At 47.5% G+C, this 19108-nt stretch overlaps 1 protein-coding gene across 1 annotated transcript in view; it reads left to right on the plus strand.

Moving 5' to 3' along the window:
• Window positions 1-19108, plus strand: part of LOC108573532 (TSC22 domain family protein 1) — a 101659-nt gene that overhangs the window by 51085 nt on the left and 31466 nt on the right. The window contains exon 2 of the mRNA XM_017935993.1: window positions 6821-7106. Coding sequence (XP_017791482.1) covers window positions 6821-7106 — 286 coding nt within the window. The remainder of the gene's footprint in view (window positions 1-6820; window positions 7107-19108) is intronic.

The following is a 19108-nucleotide window of genomic DNA, read 5'->3' on the forward strand; positions in this document are numbered from 1 at the left end:
GACTCATTACGCGGAAAGTTTGTTAACGGGGCTCGATTCTTCTTCGTAATACGTTGCTTAATTAAACGAGATGTAATTTATGTCGACAGCGGTGGAAGCCTCGCCTTTGTTATCACTGGCGGTAATTGACTTTGGCAAAATCGACCTCTCTTTCTCGTTTTTCCTCTCTTTCCTTCGTTTTTTACCTAGAGCAATAAAGAATAAGGAATGCGTCGATAAATTCTATTCCACTTCCTTCTTCAAATGTGTTTCTCGTCGGTGAAAACAAAAAACGCTCATTTATACTATCGATAATTTACATACACTTTGGCGGTGTTCCTCCGTGCACAGGAATAATCGTTCGTTATTGCGTTTAAGCGAGGCTAAAGTAAATTCGCTGCGCTAACGAGCGACGGTAATTTGCCGGGAACGTAATTCGCCTCGCGATATCGTTCCCCGTTTAAACTCGGGTAGTCGAGTCACCGTTGTTTCCTATGGCCGGTTTAGAAGGGGAGAGAGAGATCAGGTCAAAGCAGTAGATACACCATTGCACGCGAGTGTATGACAATATTATGACATCGGGCTTTGTCCATCGACGAGTTCTGCACCGATGCCATTATGAGTGGCTAAGCCGCCACTGGATTTTATCTCTGTCCCCAAGCCGGTGTAAGCCAAACCAGCTGACAACTTCTCGATTCTCAAGTGGGAAAAGGATGGAAATAACAACTGGGCGACAAATACGAAGGAAAGGAGAAACCACAGGTACCTACGACACCGGGTAGGGAGCCCGAGGAACAGAAAAATCCTTGCCCGAAGCCACGCGATCGATTACCTGGCCTCTCCTCCGTGGAAAGAGAGAGGCAATCTTTTGACAAGTCACTTTAGCCCACTCCGGGCAACCTTCTTTCGCGGAATCGTTCCCATCGCTCCCGGCTGATACCAATCTCGCTAACATATTGTCGAGCTCGCTACAGGCACCAACGGTGAAATGCATATTTCGGTGGATCGCGTGTCCCTGCTCGTTTATTTTCCCCCCTTTCCCTCTTTGTCTCTGCTTGCGATTTTTCTTTTTTTTTTCTTTCTGTTTTTAAGGATGCACGGTGAGCAGCGTAGGTGTCCTGCAGCGTTTCACAATTTATTCACTTTCACCTCCTCTTCCGCGTGAAACTGTCCTTTCTTTCTTATTCGTGTGTGTGGTTTAAAATTATACAAGGATCGTTGGAACATTTGTTTTTTGCCTTAAGCAGCTTTTCACGCCGGGTAAAACACGTTGAAAGCGAGTGAGGAGGTAGGGAGAGAGAAAACAGATTTCTGCGCTGTGGGAAGATTACCCTGGGTTCTGTGGACGCGATGAGAAACGCGCGCGAGGAGGGAAAAAAGTGGCCGGTTGAAACGCGTAAGAAGGACTTCATCAAGGTGGTTAATGCGAGGGAGGTTGCGTGGCGCTGCGTAAAGGACGTTACACATCAGGGCAAACGCGTGGGGTCGCGCACGACCAAGTCAGCGGGAGATCGTAATTTGCTGGCCGATTCGACGAAGAAGACCGCACTTTCACGGGCATCCTGACCGCTCTACTTGTCATTCGCTTAACTGTACATTGTTATTACGCCGTGCCGGGTATGCGACGAGGAACAGGTCCTCCTGGTAATATCGCGATGCACGCGTGTTCCCCGGACCTTTTTTGCACCATTTAAATCCTGTTCTCAATTACTACACGCTCCCCTTTACCCACTCTTGCAATCTCCAACCTGGAACGACTATACGTGACGCGTTTTTTTCACCCTTTAGAATGTCGAATCGAGATTAATAAATATCACCGGAGAAATTAATGAAATTCTGAATTATTGCTTAACCCCTTTGCGATTCGAGTTACTTTCACTCTCTCTTTTCTGGTAATTCGCATTCGTTTGACCACTTTTTTAGATGGTATCTTGGTGTTTACCTTTATTTCAATATTTGAACGTAAAAGAAATGGTTTATTATCGTTTGTGATTCGTAATTTATCATTGTATGGTATCTGAAGGCAAAAATTCCTGTGTCGAGCTGATCATAAATGATATTTATTAATCAAAGTATGATCCACTGGTTTCAATACGCTTTGACAATCGAAAAATAAAGTCACTAAAAGTGGTCGCCTGAAACACTAAGAAACCAAAGAAAATCCAAAGAACGAAAGAATAAAATCGTTCATTGAACACCGAACGGAGCGAGGCTCGAATCGTAGCGTCAGAAAAGAGCTCGGCGGCCGGAGACTTGAACGCCGGCACAAGCGGGATCGTCCCGTTTTTCCAGCGCGGCGGGCAATTAAGCCGAATCGGTGTGCTCGTGGCGACTGAGGAGGAAGGGTAGCATGTCACGGTCGCGTTTGTGCCTTTTCGAGCATCGGAATTGAAGAATTTACGAGGCTGGCCAACCGAGCATTTGCCTTTACACCCCGCCTCCCTTTCGGTCGTTCCCTTAACGGCATCCTCTCTCGTATCTCTCTGCTGGATGGCGTCTCTCCCTCGCGTTCCCGGCCCCGAATTTCGTGGGCCTCACGTCGTCGATGCTCTCTCGTCTCGTTTCATCCATCCGTCCGCTCGTCCATTCGTCCATTCGTCCGGCGTTGCCGCGCGCGGATTCAATGTCCATGCAAAGTAAACGCCGGCCCAAGGAACGGCTGTCAATTATCCGTTATATACGGCCCTGGCCCTCGAACCCATTCTTAACGACCCCTTAAACCTGGGCCAGCAAAGAGAGAGAGAGAGAGAGTCGAAGTCGTCTCCTCTCTTCTTCTTCTTCTACCTCCGTATCGCGCCCGAGAACTTTTCGTGGCACGGGGAGAGGGTCTTCGACGAGGACGACGGCGAGGACCAGGAGGACGACACGACACGAGAAGGACGAAATTGAAGAGGAGAAAGAGCTGGGGGTAGAAAGGTAGAAGCGGTTTCCGGGAATCGTTTGGTATTCCAACGCAACCGCCACTCGCGGCACCTTCCTCCTTCAAACTACGGACAGATTCCTGTGTTGCGGCCTCGCCGCGGACCCCCGTTTCTATAGCCGCGCCGCGAAGTGTGTCAGAATTGCAAATGGACAGCGCGGCAGCCGACGAAACACAGGGAGGGCGCGAATTCCACAGTGTAATTCTCTAAGATGGATTCGAGCCGAGACCGAGGAATTCGTGTCGATAGATGGGGAGAAGTGGATGTGGTTTTGGGAAAGGAGCGACGAAGATGCGTTTCTCGTCGCGACACTGGCAAACGTTCCTTCCGATTTTTACCCAAGGAATTGTTCCTTTGTCTCCTAGAAAAGAAATATTCGACTTCTTTCGACGAAGTTCTAGTCGGGCTTCGAAATTCGTAGGATATAGTACGGTGAGAGTGTTGGTAGAGCGGTGAAGTGAGAAGTTAACGAATCTTTTAACGAGATGGACGCCGCTCGAGTTACTCGCGAACGAATGATCGAAGCGAGGAGAGAATGTTGTTGAGGTTAACAGGTACTACAGGAGGCATCATCGAGCGTGCTCGTAAACGCCAACGCCTCGTAATTATAACGATACGTTGGAAGGTAACGAGCAGAGTTGGAGAACGGAAAGCCACAGGCTTCACCCGTGCCTCTCTAACACTTTCGGTCGGCTCGTTACGTTGATAGCGGACGATCGCAAATCAATCAAACCTCTCTCCCGCGAGACCTTTTTCTGCACGGTCTAATTGACCGTTCCGCGACAGGGATCGTATCCTAGCTCGATTTGTTAAACGTGACTATGTGAAACTTGACTCACCGGTTCAGGACTCTCTGCTCACGATGTCTGTCAAGCTTGCAAGCGAGTCTTGCACGATTTGGTTAGGTGTCTCCGCTTTGAAGATCTGGCTTGACTTTCCGGCTGAATTAATCTTTTACCAACGGTATCGCGCAATAACGAGAATTTCTCCGAATACACAGAGCACTGTGTAAGTTCAATGAAACTACGACACGACAAATTTTCTCAGATACAAAAATCAACGCGATCAATTCGTCTCGCGTGAAAATGACAAACGATTCTCGACTGTTTAACTCGCTCTAAAATTTATTATACACGGTGTGTTGTTAGAGAAAGAATCTCTCTCCCCAGCTAGCCCGAGAATAAGAATCATTCTCTCCGACTTACCCTCGCAGAGTCTCCTCGGAGTGCAACGGAGGATAATAAAAATACCTGAGGGATTCCTGCGACGCCGCAGGGTCCAGCGACGCGTCTCGAGGCTCGCGTTTTTCGAGCGAGGCGTGATTGAAAACGGCCGAAGCGTGGAGTACGCGGTGATTCGTCGAAGGCGCGTCACCGCGCCGGATAATGGCTTATTAACAAAGCGTTGCCAAGGCGCGCGAGGAAGTGACAGAGCAGTCTCTCCGGCGAGTGAAGAGGAGAGAAAAAAAAAAGGTGGCGAACGGGAAGGAGGGTGAGGGAATCCTGATGCCAGGAGTCCAGTCACGGGTTTCGTCGACGCCTTCGAGAGAAGGGTCTTGACACAACGGGGCTTTAATTACGCCGATATCACGGTAATTAAGCCGATCAATGCGTGCCATTGTGCGGCGACCGCGGGGCCCCGTCGACGATGAGGCTCATCCATAATCACGGTCATGGACCCCCTTCGTTCGACACAAAAGCACCCCGTCCCGTGGGACATCGGGATATTCCATGCTCGAGCCTCTCCTCCAGTTGCTCCTTTTTAACGAAGAAACCGCGTGAAAAGGGGGAATAAAAGTCGACGTGTTACGCTGCGTGATATCGTTCGTTTAATTAAAACACGTGGATAACGTGATTCTTACAAGAATCGACTGATTACGTGTGTATGCGTACAGGGAAGAAGGAATTTTTCAATGGCTGCCAGGAAAAGAAGGTTTCTGCGTTTGGCTGGGGACACACGAGCGTTTAAATGACATTTATTTTAATTAAATCTAATCTTTCTTCTTCTTTCTTAATTTCTAAGTAGTGTATAGACTCTACGAGAAGTGCACTTACACTGATGTGACTTTTTAGTCATACTTGACTCACAAGGAAAATTTGGCAATCAGAAAATTTAAAAAAATTAGAAACTTTGCAGAAATGTAACTCAAGTGACGCTAATAACGTCACAAACGTTTGTTTCGCCAATGAAACGATCAACGCTCGCGTGTCGATCGCAGCCAACCTTCTCGCTTTCCTCCACTTCCGATAATAGCACAGACATTCTATTCACTCCCCCTAAATCCACTGCACACGTTATTTCTTTACAAAGTGCTCGTCGACAGATTGTCGAAATGACACGGTATAACAGCACATGAAATCCTTCCATGTGTACGGAATCAATTTAGTAATGTCGAGGCGATAAAGGTACGAAATAAGTGAGATTACTGCTTCGATTTGCCCGAATGATCGTAGATCCCGGGCTGATTCCTGCCGCTAATCATAGACAATTATCCATAGCGTGGCTGGAAGGTAGGACTGAACTGTGACGAATATAAATACGCTGCTTTCAATCTCTCGGGGACAGAAAGAAGCACGGCGGGGCTGGCCGCGCGGCGTGTTTCAGCCTGGTATTTCTTCGACTCGGGGGAAATCGTGTGTGAAATTCGTGGCCCGCGGCAGACACGGTCTCGTGCCACATGGTCGTTGGTCGGGGTAATCGCGGGTCTTGAGCAAGCATCGATACCAGAAAATCCTTCGAAATCGCTCCTCCCTAAAGCGTGCTTACTGGGAGGTTTCGTCCTGTACACGGACACGACAATATTCGTTGCATTAATCGGACAGTGGATTGCGTTACAAACATCTGCACGATATTTCATCGTAATAACCGCGCGTGTTTCTTACCTGGTGGCTTCCGGGTATACGAATAATAGATCATACGCGCAACTTGTATTTCTCTGGTAGGTACCTAAGTACGTCGCTTTATATCAACAGAATTACACTTTTCCATCAACATGAGAACACACGCTGCGACGTTGAATTAGAGGATTCGAGCTATCTGAAACCTTGTAAACGCCCCTAATGGAGCATTAAGCGAGACTAAAACCTTATCATCAAGGAAATCGACAAAAAGAAGAGACGCGTTATGTGCCCCGGTGATTACTACCCTTCGATGAAAACGGGCCGCAGGATGAGAGACTCCGAGGAATAGTCTGAAAGTTGCAACGTCACCGTTCCATTGTAAGCTGCCCCAATTACAAGAGAACGGCTTCCAAGGACGTGGCACAGGTTCGTGTTGTTACTCGACGGATCGAGTAGGCACGTACAAGCGCTTTGTCACTGTTTATCGAGGTTTATCCGTGACGGTAAAACTACGAGACGACGGGGACCGAGAGAGAAGAAAGAGATTTGTTTGCTGCCGCCCGCGCCGCTCTTCTCTCGTTGTTTGTCGTAGGAGTTAGAACAACCGACCGCGTTCCTGACCCCACAAAAGTGCCGCTCTCTCGTTTTCGAGGAACGAAACGAGAACCGGTCGAACGGTGTACGCTTTTTAGTTGGTATATTTGCCCTGGTGTTTCACAGCCGGAAGAGGATCATCAGTCTGTTCACCGTGATCTCTCTGTCGTATGGGACAGATGCGTGTATAGTTTGCGTGTATGTATATACCTCGAATTGAGAAGTATAACGTTTCCAGGTTGCTTCCATTAACCGTGTTTATCCGGAATGATTCGCGTGTTTGAACCTGGGGGCAAAGAAAGAGTGACTCTTTTGAAAATTGACAATTTCCTGAATGTTCCAAGACGAGAGTTACTACAATATGTGTGTATATGTACTCGAGGGAGAGAAAGAGATTGGTTTGATTGCAGGGGAAGAAGAGGTTTTGCCTTTTTAAACGGTTTCGCTGAAACCATCGTTTCATTGACGATAATGTCCACGTTGCAGGTGACGGTCGCCAGCACGAGCACACCAACCACGAACACCGTTCAGCCCAGCGTAAACGACATGGACTGGTTTGCCGGTGTGGCCGAGGAGGAATTGCTGTACTACACGGGTGTCGGGAACGACGTCGACTCACTTTGGGCTGTGATCGGGAGCTTCGTGCCACCGCCGCCTAGGCCGCCTTATTTACCAGAGGAGGGTGTTACCACCGACGGGCTCACCACCTGTGATTTGTGCTCGTGGGCGTGGAGGAACGACAGGCATTCCTTTTCCCTCGACGGCACTCTTGGTAAGCGCTACCGCATCTTCATTTTTCCCACCTTCTGCGTCATTTCGTTCCTCAATTTCACGGGTCCAGCGTGCTTTGAGATTGTAGAGCTTTCGGTGTTGACGAAGAAAATAGCGTCTTCACCGTGATTTCGTTCCTCAATTTCACGGGTCCAGCGTGCTTTGAGATTGTAGAGCTTTCGGTGTTGACGAAGAAAATAGCGTCTTCAAGGTGGTTCCATTCCTTAATTTCACGCGTCCAGCGTTCTCAAGATGACAAATCTTTCATTATTGACGAAGAAAATAACGTCCTCATTTTCCCTCTGCAACGCGGTTCCACTCCTTAATTTCATAGATCTTAAAAAAAATAGACCTTGAAATTCCTCAGAAAGACATCGAAGAAAAATACTCTGACAATAACTCTTAATTCGTATCTACGCTTGAAAGACGACAATTTTCAGCCACCTTTTATGATTCGTTCCCCTTGTCACCAGTTCACTCCAGCCTCTCTCCAAAAGGGTTAAGGTAGCACTGTTGGTAGCAACATTAGGGTCTACGTTATTCCTTCTGTACATACTCGAACGTATTTGCGTCCTGTTTACACGGCAAACAGCTTTTCCTATCCGATGAATACCACAAACGAAGTTTTGTATCCAAAGTAGAAGTCGATGCTACGGTCTATTCTACAGTATTCTTCCAACCCTGGCGATGACTGGTGGAATTTTTCGAGCCTCCTCGTCTTTGAAGAATTTCTCTCGAGTAACCTTAACCCAGTGTACCAAGAGGTCCTCTGACGAATTTTTGCCAGAATTTATTACACGATGCAACGACTGAGAAAATGACCGCTATTATCGAGCATACACGCGGTGTTCTGTATTGTTCCCTTTTTCACAAGAAAATGGTAAACGATTTCATTACAAGCGGAGCCTTGAGAAGTCGATGGTTGGGGGCAGCTGGGAATACAGTCGCAGCACGTTACAAACCGAGCGGCCATTAGGGCCAGGCGAAGCGAACCAGCCCATTAGGTTTTAATGTCGGGTAATAGAACGTTAGGATACGCATGTATCCCTAAAGCAAATATTAAGTAACAAAGTGTTGACCATCTGGTCGTGAGCGATCAATCCTGCGCGTATACTACGTGTCTGATTTGTGAAAAAGAAAAAATAAGGTGGAAAGAGAGCTTTTTTGCCCTGCTGTATAGTAGGAACATTAACGGTCTCTCGTGTGTAACTACTACCACGAAGTCGTTGACGATGTCATAATCGATAGTGATTGAACTGGTTGAGACGGTGGAAAAGAAACGAGCACGCAAGGTGTACGTCTCTCGACATACAGGGTCCTCGAGGGTGAAAGGTCGACGGTTGGGCTCACCATGGGAGGGCCTGGCGCGCGTTCGTTCGTACTTGGTAAAACTCCTTTCCCCTCTCTTTTTCTCCCCGTGTCCCTCATTCGACTCGCGCTAATTCTCGTGACGGACAAATTAAGACGGATAATTCAAGAGCTCGCCCTCGCTTTAGCCCGACCTCCACATCCGGCTGAGACGTTTCGACCAATCGGAGCCGCGACAAGACCACTCCTATGGCTCTCGCTTCGACGATCGCGTTCACCAACCGTTCCTCTTTCCTTCGATGAAACGAACACCTTGATAGTCGGGTAACTCCATGTTGAAAGCGTTTAAAGGGAAACAGATAGAAAAATAGTTGGCCCCCTATCCATAAAGGCTTAAGTATAACAGTAAATGAGATTAAAAGTAGATCAATTTTAATCTTAATTTCACCTCTGAAACAGATATTGAATCTCTCTTTATAATTAAAAATCTGAATATGATTATTTTATGTTAAGTATTAACGAACAAACGACGAGTTAACTCGTCTCCCCCAGTAAAAAAGTAAAATCAATCCAAGCGAAATCTGGTACAGCAACCAGTTCCACGCAAGCTTCTGATTAATTGAAATCGGATATCGAAACACAAGTAGAACCATAAGTGAACGGTACAACGAGGAATTGGGTAGGAACCCTAGCAACCGGTGTTCGAACATTCGAAATGGAAAGGTAACCGATTGAAAGGGTTCTCTCGAAACGAAGAGGCCGTGCTGGCGTACTCGTTGGGAAGAATTCGTCCAATCAGAAAGCCAGCACTCCCCTGAAGGAAGTTTCGTTCGCACGTACGTTTTACCGAGGCGTTCAGACATGCATATAGTACGTATATATAAGTTTCCTTAGCGTGGCAGGGTGCCCCACCTCTGTTCAAAGGCCTGCTCACTGCAGCCGCCCTCCTCCTTGTTTCAGCCCCTGCGGGCCCCATCGTTCCAGGCACGCATTATCGCCATTACCATGAATTCCAGCAGTTATTACGCCTCTGTTGCGCCGCCACGAAAATGGCGGCCCTGTGCGTCCTACCGTGCAACGAGGGGACGCTCTTTCTCTGCCCCCAAAACCCCCGCTTTTTCCTCCGTTCCGGCGCCTGAGCTCCCGACGTGTCGTTGCTTCTCTCTCTCTCTCTCTCTCTCTCTACCGACAATTAGCGAAGGCGCTTCGTTTCGTCGACCAGGCGACAATCACAGACTTGGCTCACCGACACAACCACCGCGATACAGGCTTTCGGCGCTCGTAAATTTACACAAAAGGTCGCGGTGAACGAGGAAGAAAGAGGGTGAGACGAAAGAGAGAAGCGGGTGAAAATTGAAACTTGTACAACAGAGTCGAAAGACTAACATTCGAGCGTGATGGATGCTTGATAATAAGCTTGTGGCATCGCGTTCAATGCCGTAGTTAAAGCGATAAATCACCGAAACATCGGTTTCGTGCACCGATAAGATCGTCGTTTTTCGATTCGCGAGCGTTGCCTCGTCGGGCGCCATTGTCTCGGTTGAAATCGAAACGCAATTACCTCGAGCACAAACGGTAAGATAAATCGAGAGGAAGGGATAGTAGAGAGAGAGAAGAGGGCTCGAGATGGGGGGCTGTTTAAAGCAGGCTCCGCGATGGGGTAATCATCGCGTCACTTCGCATCTTCCGCGACGTAATAATTACGAGATCGCGCCTCCGAGTCTCTCTCGAGCGCGAACTGGTCGGGGTGAAGCGAAGGAGAAGAGAAACGCAAGGGACAGAGAGAACTTAATTCGAGCTCTTGAGACGTGGGCCTCTCTCGTGAGGACGCGAGATTCCGCGTGACTTTCGGACCCATTCTCTTCTTGTCCGTTCTCGAGATTTCAAGAAGCATGAGTTGGGTGGTATTCGTCAGATGGCGAACATCTGCATATGTACCGAACAGAGAGAGAGAGTCGTCCTTTTGAATCTACCATTGCGATGGGGGACCCTCTTTCAGTTCTACCATGTACGAGAGATAATTTTTTCGAAGAATCGGACGTCGATTAATACGTCTCCGTACTTAACTACTCCGCGCATTACGACGTCCACAATGACAGCAGCAATCATAAAACGTCACAAGGGATAAGTACGCGTAAATCTTTCGCCTCGAGGCGACGTATTTCCATCGGCCGTCTTCCTTCGATTTTTGCCGATAAGACAGAGCAACGTCGTTAAAATAATAATAAAAAAAAAAAGAGAAAGAGGAGGGAAGAACAAACTGAGAGTTGGTACACGCAGAGTTACCGTGCCGACAACCGCAAAGAAGCACGCTAACGCGACGGCAGAAACGCCGAGGCTTCCCGCAGGAAATCGAAATCGCCGCGCGAACCTTCGTCCCGAGCTAATCACGCGATGCAGCCACGAGAATGATCACAGACCGCCAATTAGAACGCGAGAGATTGCGCGCTGATTGTAATAGCACACGTGGAGAGGAGCCAGGCTACGGGTGTTCACGACGCCGGAGAACCGGCCCGACAAAATCGTAAGACGACTTCATCCGTTTGGCATCCAACCAGACGACGTTTATCGACACTGTTCAACACTTCGACGCACACCGTTGGTCTCCGTTTAATCGTCCGCTCGTTAGGGTATCCCCGCGTTTCGCAAAAGCACGCCCGTCCACGCCTGAGTCATCCTTTTAATTCGCGTTACGCGCCCGCGGCCACGTATATTCGTATTGGGCCGATGTTATCTCAGGTTGCGTATATACGCCCGGACCCGGGCTACGTAACGAGGCTTCTTCTTCTCTTTGCTCGTTCCACACAGCAGCCTCCTCTCTCACCCGGAGCGTTTCTCGTCCTTCTTCTGCTCTGCGAACGCTGAAGAGTCGCACCTTTGGCAAGTAACGTCGCGCCTCCAGAGATGTTTGCCTCTCGAGGAGTCAAAGATAGCTCCGGTTTCGTTCTGGCGAGTTTAATCGAAGGGTTCTTTGAAAATTTGGAAAATTCTCTTGCGGAAATATTGGAAAATTAATTTTTTAATTGTCGTTGGAATACAAGATTCGATTTTCTCGAAAACTGAGCCTTCTGTGTAAAAGTGTTCGTTTTCAACGAAAGTTGAAAATATTAATTTTTCGAGCCATATTTATTCGAAATTTGGTCCCCAATGGAATTCACGTAGAATTTCACTATCTTTCCTCTGGTATAGAGGAGCACCATAGGAAAATTGAATTCTTTCGCCTTCAATCGAACGGAAAAAACGAATTTCTCCCATTTTAAACGCGAGAACAAAGCCATCCAGGTATCCACTCGTTCTCCAGAGCAACTTCACTTTCGCGCAAACGAGCAGGGACGATAAATCGTTGTAAAGGAGGGCTCCCGGAGTCTCGCAGTTTAATTGAGCCCCGCATCTAATCGAGGAATCCATTGGTCATCGCGGTCCTTTTCTCTGCTCGATGTCGCATGTTCGGTTGGTGGGAAAAAAGGAGAAACGACGGCTGGTTGTTCGCGCCCGTAAAGTGCGAGCTCCAGAAGGATGCAAACGAGAGCGTTTGGTCCCCCGCTTACTTGGTCCCTTTCGTGCGACCGAAAATTTTTCGCCCAGCTCCCATCCCGACGCTTTTATATGCTCTCCTCTCTCCCCTTCACGGAGCCGCGTACTTTTAATCTTAGAGGCAATCTCGCCCACGTAGATTTATTGGCAGCGGTTCCTTGCGCGCTGCAGGGCTACCGTGCACTTGTGTGCGCCGTCTGCTGCCCCCTTTTGATTGCGTGCACCCCGATTCGTTACGTGCTGCTCGTATTTATCGCCCGCTTACGGTTCATCCACGCTATACCGCAGCAATTGTTCTCTCTCGGTACCATTCCAAACGAATCGCCAAAATAAACCGTACGAAATGATTTGAATAAATAGCACGTGAAACGGATGATACAGGGTGCTTCAGTGGTGAAGTGTGTAAAATTTACAAGGAAACTTTCCTTTTTGCTTGAGACGAGAAAGATTAGGGTTTGATAAAGTTTCTCGTTTCGATGAGAGAAATAAGTGTTGATAATTAAATTTGTGACGGTATCTTCTACGCTCCGGCACTCGAGGGATGAGCTAACGTTAACTTTTCTCACTAGTCCTCGTCAATGCTCCTTTTACTCCGGCGTCTAAAGTTAGGTTAGGTCTCCTATACATCGTTCAAAATAAGAGTAACCTCGTTTCGCGCATGGAACGTACCCACCCACTTAACCGCCTACGTCTTTCTCCGTCTTACCCTCTGCTACGCTCTCTGTCTATGCGCAGAACGGACGAGAATCGGTCCGAGAGCGAGGTTACTCTTATTTTGAACGATGTATAGGAGACCATGAATCCACTAAGAAGCTCAGGACGAACCACACTTTTCCGCCTATCCTCTCTCTATTTATTCCTCCCTTCGTGTTCGAGTCTCTAATTTTGAAACACCCTGTACACAAGACGTCATTCCCGGACAAACGAGCTTCTCACCGAGGCCAGCCAATAATTCAAGCGAAGCAACTACGAGTACGATGATTCACGGTGGCGAACGCGAGACCGTCATTCCACGATCCAGATGAAAAATGCGAGTCTCGGGACGAGTGGCCAGCAGAGATGGCGGCGCGAAGAAAAAAATCGGCGAAATTGTATTTGCATGGCAAATTGAAACGAATAACAGTCGTAACCGTGGTGATCGTCGAACGATTAATTAACCGTGTCCAGAGCGTTAATGATATGCAAACAAACGGGCTCTCGGTTACGTTCCGGTGAATCATTAATCCGCGTGGCATTCGGAGTGAACTGTTGGGAACGACGCGTTTTAACCATTCCCCTATGAAGTACGTGGTACCGTAAATTCAACGTTAATTAATACATATCTATTCCACGGTTTGAAGCTTGTTGCGCATCGTCGTTCTGATGAACCGATTTCTCGGACATTATGCTCCGCGGAGACGATTGGAACGGAATTAATTATCTCGTTCGCAGTGGGCTCGAGGCGGATGATTCTCGCGGAACGAATCGCCCCGGGCGTAAATTACGCGAAGTTTACTTTTCGAACGACGCGTGTAAATCATAAACGGAGAGGTGTTGCTATAAATTATGCGGCACGATCGCCGGGACACGTTAATTAGCGTATCCGAGCAGCGTGGCGTTCATTAAGCGCGGGAAGACAGTTGCGCTTGTCGCGGGACAATTCGCGTTGGCTTGTACCTCTTTAACAATCGCGCGATCGGGCAACCAGGTTCAACTAATGATCCTGTTGACAGGAAGAATTATGCCGCTTCAACCGGGTTTAGAGAGGACTCTGTGACTTCGTAACGTCGCGAACGGGACCACGATTTGCTCGCCATGGATCACGTTTCGCTGTACAAACGAGTCTTCGAATTCTTCTTCTTTCGTTCTATCGTCGCTCTTATAAACATCCGCAGGTGTGTCTCACACACGGGTAATCGTCTCGTTTCGCGATAATAACGTGTGCTATACACGCGCTTATAAGCTCTCACGTGGGTCGCGCTTAACAAGCCTCTTCTTTTCACCAAGGACTTGTAACTGTAACTCTACAACTTATGGACAAGAGAGATCGTTAGCGAAGTTTCTACTCTGGATCTCGTATGCAAATTTCATTCGACTTCTCCGAGTATCCGAATAAAAGTGTCTATCGTGTTCGATGATCTTCACAATAACCATTGAGTCGCGAAGTGAGCAATAAGTACACTTTCCCTCTTTCCGCTCCTCCTCGGGATCAATTTCGAACTCTAAAATAAAACCGTTCTTCCTCGAAGACACAGAACGTTTATTCCTAAACGCAGGTGTATATCGTCGAAGCGACGGCCCAACCCATTCCACCGAACGATAATAGAGAGCCGCGGTTCACGTTTTAAAAGTTCTCACGAGGATCGCACTTAACAAGCTTTCTTTCTGCTCGGTGAGCAGGATCGAGAGGCTAGGGGAAGAGAGGCGGCCATATTGATACACACCGACCTACGCGATTCCACAGCGGTATTTCAGGTAATTAAGATTACAAGCCGCGTCGATTACCAGGAGACAGGCTGTCGCGTGTTTCCCAACAGGCGAACACACAGTCGTCGATGCTCCTTATCTTCGCCACTTACCGAACTATGCCGAACTTAGGCCGCTTATCTCCGAGACACGGGTCATCCTTCGGGTTCCGGAAACATCCGCGTTCCACGCAACACTCTCTCTTTCTCTCGCGACCTTTTTTTTTCGCCGTGGTGACACTCACACGCACACGCACGCGCACACAGTCGTAAGAACGAACGTGTATACGCACAGAGATCGTTTAGGAATTCTTGCCGGCCGGCTCGGATAGCTGAGAGAAGTAGCCTCGGTTATTTATCCTCCGTTTTTTCGCTTATCTTGTTTCACGCGACGGGCGCGCTCACGAGGAGGAGAAAGAGTTGTTAACAGGTCGGGCGTGTATCGCTACATTAGACGCGATAGAAATACCACCGAGTCCGTGGCAAATCGATGGGACCATTGCTGACTCACCTCGGTTCCTTCCGAGTGGTAGCCATATTTTCTTTCCTTCTCTCAGCTGATATCGTTGTCGATAGAAATTTTTCTTCTTCTTCTTCCTCTGTCGTTGAATAGAACGAACTTCCGAAAATTATCCTGTCAAGCAACATTCAACGTTGATTCAACCTATAGCTAAAGCGGCGGACGCAGACACCGAGGCAATGGAGCCATCAAAACATAATTGCCGCGCCTCTCCACTCGTTCAAGTCACCACGAACGCGCTCGACTTCCCCTGGCGAACGATAATGGTCGCTTTGTTTTCGTTCGGGGCTCGTTCCATGCGACCATTGTCGATTGCACTCTCGAGCGTTCTCAAATGGAGAGAAATGCCGGGAGAAGTGGTGGAGGAAGGACAAGGAAAGGAAACCCATCCACTCGATTCTATTCTTACACTTTAAAAATACGACAACCTGACGTTGACGTTTACCAAGCGCCTCGTTCTCTCGTGGTCTCGCGAGTACAGTTTGACGTAGAGTATGAATGATTCCGTTAACTGGACGTCGGGCCTCTGCTCGTAGCCCGAGGATTATTTCTCAGGGAACACGTTGAAGGGTGCATCGAGAGAAAGCTGCTTCCTTGAGAATTTTCGTAGCCGTTGAAACCGGGCATTAGAGAGAGCTGATGTTGAACATTATGCTCGATTTGAGATAGCACGACGTGTATACCTACTTCTATTTGAAAAATCGGTTTCGCGGTACGACTGTTGTATTATCGAACGGTGCATCAAGATTGATGCGCATCTTCGAGAGCAGATTTTACGTGTATAATCGATACGTGCGATCTGCGGTACCGTAAGATATCTCATCGAGCGAAGGCGACAACCGAGATACCATTGACATCGCGTTGAATCGGAAAGATCGAGGGGATAAATGTGCCACTTTGCATTTTTACATTCCTCGGTTATTTTTTGTGGAAGCTGGGTCTTTAACCTTCTCGTTACTGTGAAAAGTGACTGTTGTCGTGGCTTGTGGAGGTATGCGATCGTTAACGCGTGATTATTTGCAGAGGAAGTTAGCCTACTTCTTTCCCTTGTTAAACTATTCACTTAGCAATTCAAATTTTTAAATATAAAATTACGTTTTGCGGTACCTGTTTTAGAATTCAACAGAATTCAGTGGGTTTTGGTAGACTTCAGCAGATTTTAGTAGGATTTCAGGAGAGTTCAGTAGATTTTGGTACATTTTAGCAGAGTTTAGTAGATTTCAATACATTTCTGCAAAATTCATTATTACGAACGCGAGTGTAATCACACTCAGGAAAATCTTACAAACTTCACTCAATACGAAATGAAAACCGTAGGAACTCCCGAACCAACCTAATTCCAACCTACCACAGGATCAATCGACCGGTTCACCGTCAATTCGACTGTCTTCCTGGCCACACCTTTCCCGAACGAGATCTAAGACTCGTATAGAAGCAGCGACTGGGCCGGTGAACTTCAGATGGTCTGACGGATAAATCGTCCGATCGATCGTTCACCTGGTGATGGATCTGTTCTCAGCTGTTTCTTTATTCCTCGGTCTCAGAACGCAGCAGTCTCCGCCGCGCGCGTATATACCTACACCGTCCACATATTTTCAATCACGATCTACGAAGCAACGTTGTCCGGCTTTATCTCGATTATAGTTCCGAGATGGCAATTGAGGCGGCCGTGAAAGCAATATAATTCCATCGCCGCTCGTCCCAACGGATAATGACCGCGTTACGATACAGTAATGACACGATTGCCGCGCCATTAATGCGTACGTTGATTGTAGATTAATATGACGTAATGGAGCGTCCAGTTGCTTTAGTTCCTGTGGCTCGAGGGTCCCCAACTATAAGAATTTTTCACCTCTTTATTCCCTCCACGGATTTCTTTCATAAAACACTAACGACTTTCATAAATTTCGCCGCGTACCAACCTGTACACCGTCGAATAACTGGAATCGGAGAACTTGTTACACTAATAAGGGAACGCGATATAAGAATTCGATGAAAAATCGTACAGATTACCGGCGGAAAGAAAATGGATAGCGTCGAAAAAGGAGACACTACCGATATGTACGAAATATCTCACTCGATACGATGTAATACACCCGGTCCACTAAACGAAGAATCCGGTTTCATCGAACAACTCGAACTGACTCGAACAATCACCTCGTGTTTCTTCTTACCTCGTTCACGAAGTTTGTAAGAAAATTCGATTCCTCCACGATCGATCTATCACGACGCCTCGTATCATAGGCGTCTCACGATTAACTCGTTGTTACAGTCGTTAAGTAAATTAGAAAGGTCGCGCGTCCACGCTGGAACATGGATCGCCTAATCGTTTCTCCCCTACGGGTTTTACCTGTGCCCGGAGATTCGAGCAACGAGATGATTTACGCGTCATTAACGTGGATCGTTTTCGGGAGAGGGGGAAGAGAAGAAAAAAGGGAGCCGGAACGATAAACGGTGAAAGTCTCGAGTGTGAATTACGACGTGTCCAACGGAGAGGAGAAGCGTGCCTGTTGATGATACGAGAGGAAGCGAGAATCGTATGCGGGAATCGGTGACTTCTAATTTCTCGAAATGCCTACCGACCACGGGTCCCTGGGCGGCATTGTACGGAAATATTATCGAACACAGAGAGAGAGGGCCGGGAAAACGAGGCTATAAACACGCGAGTTAATGGCCGCGTCTCGAAGGCGAACGGAACGTATTTCGGTAATTAACTTCGTCACGTTCACTTCGGCGAAGTGGCTCGAGTGCCGCCGTCCTTTACGAATCTCCTGTTTAATGGGATGCCTTTTTAACTCGCCTCCATTCTACTGATAAGCGTATGTCATAATTTGTACCCGGCTTTCCGTCTAATATGTTAATTACCGCCGCCTCGTTAGCCGCGCATTCTCCTCCGTGATTTTGGTAAATAAAAGCTCGGATGCTGTTATTTCGATATTAATTCGGGAAGTGAAGTATGGAGATGGTGTGCTGAGAAGAGTGTGCAGATTTTGGCATGCGTGGTTTGAAGACTTTGAAGTATTTCTTTAACTTGCTTAACCCTTTCGCTGCTCCTGGCAAATATCGGCGCGTTGTTTTCTCGCACTGTGACGAAATTAATTTTCCGTTATGTGCACTTTCACCTTAATTTCTGACACGATAAATTTCAAAATTTTCTAAAATTCAAAAACGCCTTAATGAAAGATTTCTGGGCCAAGATCGAACGTCTAATTTTACGGAAAATGGAAGAAAATTAGCCGAAAAGAAGATGAGGGATACGCGAGCGGAGACATCGTAAAACGAGGAACAAGATGGTCGCGAAGGAAGGGTTGATCCGGGAGACGTTCCGAGACACTAGAGGAGAGCTACAATTTTGTCGATCGTGAAAGAACTAACGTCGTAAATCTGGAGGAACATTCGTCAGTCTCTTTTGGAACACGATCTGTTTACACGAGCATTTAGGAGCAGCGAGCACCAGGCTTAAATATCTTTTGACAACCGAATAGCCGGATGCTTGGCACAGGGTGCACACAAGGGAGCGTCTCTGATGACCCTTTGGACATTCTTGCACTGGCCCACGGGGCCTTCTGAAGGCTCGTAAAGGGCGAGTAAAAGTGATTTGCTGTCGTGCCGTGTTCACCCTCGGAACCATCGTCGTATATCTCTTTCCTTTTTAATCGTGTCTGTCTATCTGGAAAAATTCGATCGTAAATAAAGGGTGAATTAAATTTTATAGTGGCGGTGCAAGGGCAAAATTGCCGGTCGTCAGGACCAATTAACTTGTACAGATCTCTCGGGCCTTCTATACGTGGTAACGTTACTTTTTCCATCGTGGTCACTTTTAATTGTTATTACACATGAATACCTACATTTCGAAATTCGAGGATTTCTTTTTCTTCCTTTCTTCGGGTAAAAGAATATTCGTCATCGATTAACAATTCGAGACCGGGAATCCGGGTATAAACAGGTATATCGTTTTATGAATCAACCATTCGAGGAAATAACACCGTCGCTATTAAGACATTAAGATCTCTTCTGCGGTTCCTTAATTGCTCAGGCCATGGTTGCGGTTTCTGTGATTTATTCCGCCGCGACTATTTTCAGCTGGTAGCGAAGGGAACGAGGATAAAGCCGTGAATATATAATGAATTGGACGAAGCAACACCGCGAGTATATTGAGCCATCAGGTAGAGACGAGTCACCGCAAGCCTATCGGAC

The sequence above is a fragment of the Habropoda laboriosa genome, unplaced genomic scaffold, assembly GCF_001263275.1.
Source record: "Habropoda laboriosa isolate 0110345459 unplaced genomic scaffold, ASM126327v1 scaffold153, whole genome shotgun sequence".
In the NCBI taxonomy this organism is placed as follows: Eukaryota; Metazoa; Arthropoda; class Insecta; order Hymenoptera; family Apidae; genus Habropoda; species Habropoda laboriosa.